At 49.4% G+C, this 6,217-nt stretch overlaps 1 protein-coding gene across 1 annotated transcript; it reads left to right on the forward strand.

Moving 5' to 3' along the window:
- Positions 1 to 1,275: 1,275 nt before the first annotated feature.
- On the forward strand, positions 1,276 to 6,217 carry CPSF4 (cleavage and polyadenylation specific factor 4, 30kDa). Its single transcript, XM_010142025.1, has 7 exons — positions 1,276 to 1,324; positions 1,817 to 1,969; positions 2,746 to 2,841; positions 2,991 to 3,084; positions 3,542 to 3,614; positions 4,475 to 4,567; positions 5,472 to 6,217. The coding sequence occupies exons 2-7, from the start codon at positions 1,822 to 1,824 to the stop codon at positions 5,538 to 5,540; spliced, it is 573 nt and encodes a 190-aa protein (XP_010140327.1). The 5' UTR covers positions 1,276 to 1,324; positions 1,817 to 1,821; the 3' UTR covers positions 5,541 to 6,217.

Below are 6,217 nucleotides of genomic sequence, written 5' to 3' on the forward strand. Positions count from 1 at the left end.
CGGGCGGGAGGTTTCGGGGGTCTGAGTGCCTTGCTCAGGTCTTGTGCTTAGATCCACCCAGCTTCTGCTTTCCCTGTGCGGTTTCTGTCCTCATCCAGATGAGTTTCTTTTCCTTAATGGAAGTTGTAGCTAGTTTTCAGCCAGACCGGAAAATGAAACTTATTGTGGATAAACATCACTTTCCTGCATCTCTGCTGTGGGGAGACCCCTCTGCAGAGCCTGGGTCCAGCTCTGGGGGCCTCAGCCCAGCAGAGACGTGGAGCTGTTTGAGTGGGGCCAGAGGAGGTCCAGCAGTGACCTGAGAGTGGAACTCTCTGCTGTGGGGACAGGGCAGAGAGCTGGGCGGGTTCAGCCTGGAGCAGAGGAGGCTGCGGGGAGACCTGAGTGCAGCCTGTCAGTGCTGCAAGGGGCTGAAAACCCTACAGGAAAGCTGGGGAGTGAGTTTTTCCAAGGGCATGTAGTGATAGGATAAGGGTAACGGTTTCAGGCTGCAAGAGGGCAGACTTAGATTAGATGTTAGGAACAAGTTCTTCACTGAGAGTGGTGAGACTCTGGCCCAGGTTGCCCAGAGAGGTGGAAGAAGCCCTGTCACTGGTACCATTCATCCCAGGTCAGGTTGGCCCTGGGGGCTCTGAGCCCCCTGCTCTGGGTGCAGATGTCCCTGCTCCCTGCAGGGGGGAAGGTCCCTTTCCCCAAACCAGTCCATGATTCTATGGGTTTTTTGCATTCCCTTTTGATTGATGGGGCATTTTGATGGCAGGTAGGCTTCATATTTTGGTATATCTGCAGTCTAGTGTCTAAACATTTTCCTTCAGTCTAATAATCTCACACGAGTATTCTCAGGAGACTTATATTTTGCAGGATTTTTCTGGCTGGGCTGTTAAACCGGTGTTTTAACTCCCTCGAATGCCGTGGTTCCTGCTGGTCAGGATCAGCAAGTGATAACACACTAATGGCTGTGTCAGGCTGTTCTGGTCAAAAAATATTAGACTGTTATTGCCTGGTCTGTGTATACAGTGTTCACTGACATAACAGCAGAGGAAAACTCAGTCAATAAAATCTAAATATCCAAAAAGCAAAACAAGCACCACCAAATCTCTGCAAATTCCCCTGGTGTCCCCCAGGATACACATACTGGTGAGGGTCAGGCTTCTGCAGGAAAGTACATTCCCCAATGCTGCTTCTCTTTTGGTGTTGAGGACATCCTGGGGAAGGAAGTATTTTAAAAGTTGCCACGAACTTCGTTAATTGCTCTGCTTTGCTCTCTCCACAGAATCGGGCGCGGCTGTCTGTGAATTCTTTTTAAAAGCGGCTTGTGGAAAAGGCAAGTAATATTTCACTGTGCTCGTGAGGCTGGAGGGGGGAAACTAGATTTCGTAGCACTGTCCGCAGTACTCTTGTTTTCTGTGAAGGTGAGGGGAAAATGTAGGTAGAGGATAAAACTGAAGGACGTTGGAATAACTGCAGCCATTGTGAAATAATGGTATTTTTTGAAGAGGTTGGGAAGTGAATAAGAAAAGCTACCAGTAAAGGAAAGCTTGGACTTGCCACACGCAGACCGTGCTGTGGATGTGCCTGTGGTAGCTGCTGTGGTTTGTGGTTGATGGGATTAAGAGCCGTCCACTACGTTTCTTAGCTCGTTAGAGGGTAATGTAAGACTGGTCTGGAACTCCCTGCTTTGTTCTTGCCACTAAAGGGTAAATTCATGAGGAAAAGTGACGTGTTCTTGCAGAGGGGAACAGTGTTGCTCTCACCCTTTGCCTTCTTGTGCCGTGGATTTTAATTGTTCTTGTTTCCCTTCTCATCCCTTCCGCAGGCGGCATGTGCCCGTTCCGACACATCAGTGGGGAAAAGACAGTTGTTTGCAAACACTGGCTGCGAGGACTGTGCAAAAAGGGAGACCAGTGCGAGTTTCTGCACGAGTACGACATGACCAAGATGCCTGAGTGTTACTTCTACTCCAAATTTGGTAAGGGCTGTTGTAGCTCCTACTGGGAGCTGACCTGGGAGTCTGTGAACAGGATCCTGGTAGCTCCTTCTCATCCGTCTGCAGAGCATTACGTTCTTCTGTGGCTGATGATACTGATTGTCATTTTTCCAGATCTGCTTAGTCCTTCGTCTTATTTTCCCCCTAAATTTGTGACGTGTTGTGGATGTCTCCTCTCTCAAGAGCTTGTCCCTTGGGAGAGGAGGGGGAAAGTTCAGGTTTTTACTGGATTTGATGCCTTATGTTCCAGTCTGAGTATGAGACGAGTAGGCTGAACACTTGGTCTTTGCATGACTCTTGTTTTGCGGAGCTGATGAGCAGCAGAGGGCATGTTGGTGCAAAACTTTTATTCACTTGCTTTCCAGTCCTGAAGATCTGGACATTATGGCAACTTGCTGTCAGAAACTTACAGTCTTGTACGATTCTTGGGATTGAGGTTAATGCGCAATTTGTGGTTTCTCTGCACTTCTGGTGCACTAAATCTTTGATTTTTGTTATCAAGACTGTGCTTCCCAGTTTAGTTTCCTCATCACATTTAAAACTACCCATAAATAGTTCAGCCTGGTAGAACTTTACTCACCAGGGGTGAGTCCTTGGTGTTCTTCATGTAGGTTAAGGCAGGCAGCAGGTTGTTGTGCCTGAACTTAGAAATGTCAGTAGGAGCTTTGTGGGAGCTACAGGATCCAGGTATTACCTTGGGAGTCGGTTGCTCTCGAACCCACACAGCTGCCTAAGTGGCGTGTTTGCCTTTGCTACAGGCGAATGCAGTAACAAAGAATGTCCATTCTTGCACATCGACCCGGAGTCTAAGATCAAAGACTGTCCCTGGTATGACAGAGGCTTCTGTAAACACGGTACGTATGTCGTGCGGTTGCTGTTCAGGGGCTAGAAATCAAGGGCAGGGTGTTGCTATTTTCTTTTTGCATGACCTGCTCCTGTACTTGCTCCCACTGTGCTGAGGGACGTATGTATGGAATGTGAACTCCTGAGCTTTGTGTTGCAGGTCCCCTCTGCAGACACCGACACACCCGAAGAGTCATTTGTGTGAATTACCTCGTAGGATTCTGTCCGGAGGGCCCTACCTGTAAATTCATGCAGTGAGTACGCTTCCAGGCTTCTGGAACCCCGTGTTCCCCTTGTCATCCAGTATCTGTCAAATGAGGGTGCTCCAGTGCTTCCCAATGGCTTTGGAGATTTGGCCAAGGTTTAGTTCCTTGTACCAATTGGAGGATACGGGGCAGGGCCACTCCAGCGAGTCGCTCCAGAGACCCTGGAGTGGTGATCAGGTGCCTCGGTGCAGGTGGATTGTGTGGGTTTCTATTCCAGCAGACTTCCCAGCTGGAGGGGTAGACCCCGTACTGGATTGTCGTTTTGTACACGCCATTGCTGAGCCTTAGAGTGCCACAAGAAGTGGGGAGGGGGAGGTCTGTTTCCTGTGAGACGAATTTAACCGACTGAACATTCGTTCTGTCGTTTGGAGTTACTTGACTGAGCTGGCGGTAAAATGTTGGCATATGATTTGAGAATCAATTTTCTTGTTTCCATCTAAACCAGCCCTCGGTTTGAACTGCCAATGGGAACCACAGAGCAACCACCACTGCCTCAACCGACACAAACACAGCAAAAGGTACACAATTCCCCTGCCTCCCCTGCACGCCTGCCCTCAAAGCATTTCCCGCAGCACTTAAGAGAGGGTGTATTGTCTGGTGGTCAGAGCTGGGCGCCTGGGCTCGCGCTTAAAAGGCTTGGAGAACTACTCACTGAATGAGGGAAAACCTTTCCTATTTTACAACAGGGAGTGGTATTTTGTGATTAAGAACTTGGAAACAAATCCAAACAAACCACAAAGCACTGTCCCTTCTCTCTCCTCTCCCCAGCCCTCTCACGTCCGCTGGACACAGCGGCCGGCTGCTGCCTTCGTCCTGGGACCGTGGTGTTCTGCTTTGTTCCATCTGTCCCCTGGCCCGAGTTAACCTTCTCAGTCCTCCAGGCACCAAGCCAGCAGTGGCCATGCTGTTGCTCGGGGCAGTGCCTGGAAGAGAAGTTGCTCTGCAAGAATTAAGCAGTGAGCAACTCTCAGTGCCATTATTGTGACAAAAACCCTACAATCGCTTCAACTTTACAAGGAGATCTGGTCACAGAACACTCCCGCGTTACATAGAAGCACATCGTACATGGTTGTGCAGCAATCTGCCAGGTTTTGCAATCTGTGGGACGTCTCTCTGTGATGGCAATGATGTTTCAGCAGCCTAAACCTACCCTCTAAATCTGCTTTCCAGACAAAAGCAGGATCGCTGAGATTTGTAAGCCTCGGTGCTTGATTTCTTCTCTCTGGTGCTCCAGCTGGCAGAGCACCCACACACAGATTTGGAGGAAATGTGAACATTTGATACATGGGGTGCTCTTCTCTTCTTAACAAAATAACAACCGTAGAAGTCTTTATCCTTGATGTGCTTAACGAGTCCGAACTCTTCTCCTACCCAACAGAGGACACCCCAAGTCATTGGAGTCATGCAGTCACAAAACAACAACACCGGGAACAGAGGACCCCGGCCGCTGGAGCAGGTCACCTGCTACAAGGTAATGCCGAGGGGAGGGAGGGATGAGGAGGGAGAGCAGAGGGCACGAGATTTAAGAAGCGTGGAATGCATGAACATCCTGGTACCCTGCTGCTGGGTGCTTGTCACGGGCAGAGGAACGGGCTGTTGTGATGTGGAGTGCTGGTGCTACCAAAGGTTTGTTTGCAGTGTAAACAGGTTCATGAAACGCACACTCTGCTCACAGATGTTGTGTTTCAGTGCTTGGCTACAGCTATGGGGATAGGCACGGGGCTGCGAGGCCTCGAGGGCACTGGGCTGCCAGCTCGTGGACTTGCTCTGGCAGTTAAGGCTGCTGTAGCACAGACTTTGTTCACCTGCTAATAGACAGGAAACCCTCCACGGCGGCATTTAAAGGAGACTGATGAACCGTGCTGCTCAAAATTAGAATGATTGTTAGTTTTGTCTCATGAGTTAATTTGCTGGTGGCTGGAGAAAGATTCTCTTCTCCCCTGTGAGCCTGGAAGGTTCTTGTGAGGAACAGCAGTTGAATACACAAAGACTGTTCGGTGTTCCAGCTGTTGGTGCACCCCGTTACTCTCAAACCACGGAGTGAGCTCTTCACCTCTGCTGCTCGTTGAGGAGCACCAGTAAAACTTCGACACAACTGAGTTTACATCTCTATTTTTCCACAAAAGCCCCAAACCTGGACAGGAGGAAAGGGCAAAGAACCATCCTGTTCTATCAGCTTTGACAGTTTCAGCGTTGTAGGTACCAACCTCTGCGCATTAGGTGCTTGTTTGGGTAGAAGTCATGTTTCACTTCACCTGCTGCATCATAGGCAGAAAAGCCTCCAAATCGGAACAGTTGCCCACCCCCTTCATAAAGGCAGCTCCAGGCAAGAAGCTGTGACCACGTAGTAACTCCTCCTTCTCTTTCTCTCGTAGTGTGGTGAAAAAGGTCATTACGCCAACAGATGCACCAAAGGACATCTGGCCTTTCTCAGTGGACAGTGAAAGAGCCGAACGAAGAGTGCGAGGGAGCCGTTAGCACTGAGAGAAGGTTCCTGCCTAGCACTATGTCTTGAACTATTATTCAGGTTGTTTTTTAAATGCCATTACTGAAAGAACTGGTCAGAGGCTGGCTGCTGCTAAGCAACATTTTTGTAATTGTCCACAACTTTTTTTTATGTTTTAACCTTTTTAAAATCGATTTCGGCCTCCGCCTGTTTTCATTGAGCCCTGTTGAAAGGTAGATCCCAAAGCCAATAGATACGCAACCCCCTCACCGGTGCAGCCCTCTACCTAAACGTGTCTTAACGCCAGTGTTTCTTTAAAGTGTTTTCCTTCTGCCACTTCTCTTTGGAGAACCTGCAGCATTTCAGCCCTCCCTGGGGGAGCGGGAAGACTTGACTGGGAAAACTCGTACTGGAACTGCCTTCCCTTCAGGGAGGAAGCAGGGATCCTGCTGTCCTGTAGCTCTTAAAAGCAAAGCCGTGTTCCCAGGTCCAGCCTGTTGCAGTCGGTAAGCTGGTGGCTGGCTAAATGCTTCATGTGCATCAGGCTGCGAAACTCTCGTCCACTGGCTTTGTTTCTGTGATTCTTGCTATAGTGAGGGTTAGAAATGAATCTTCTGGGTGAGAACCGATCAAGGGGAGAATGAGCAGGCGTCTCTGTGGTTAGCCAGATGAGGA

This window comes from Buceros rhinoceros, unplaced genomic scaffold (assembly GCF_000710305.1).
Source record: "Buceros rhinoceros silvestris isolate BGI_N320 unplaced genomic scaffold, ASM71030v1 scaffold19618, whole genome shotgun sequence".
NCBI classification, from domain to species: domain Eukaryota; kingdom Metazoa; phylum Chordata; class Aves; order Bucerotiformes; family Bucerotidae; genus Buceros; species Buceros rhinoceros.

Bases quoted from the DNA above. Each gene is read 5' to 3' on its own strand.
- CPSF4 (XM_010142025.1), top strand. From the start codon at position 1,822: ATGTGCCCGTTCCGACACATCAGTGGGGAAAAGACAGTTGTTTGCAAA. The intron at 2,842-2,990 runs GTACGTATGTCG...TTTGTGTTGCAG, and splicing joins CAGAGGCTTCTGTAAACACG to GTCCCCTCTGCAGACACCGA. The intron at 4,568-5,471 runs GTAATGCCGAGG...TTTCTCTCGTAG, and splicing joins AGCAGGTCACCTGCTACAAG to TGTGGTGAAAAAGGTCATTA.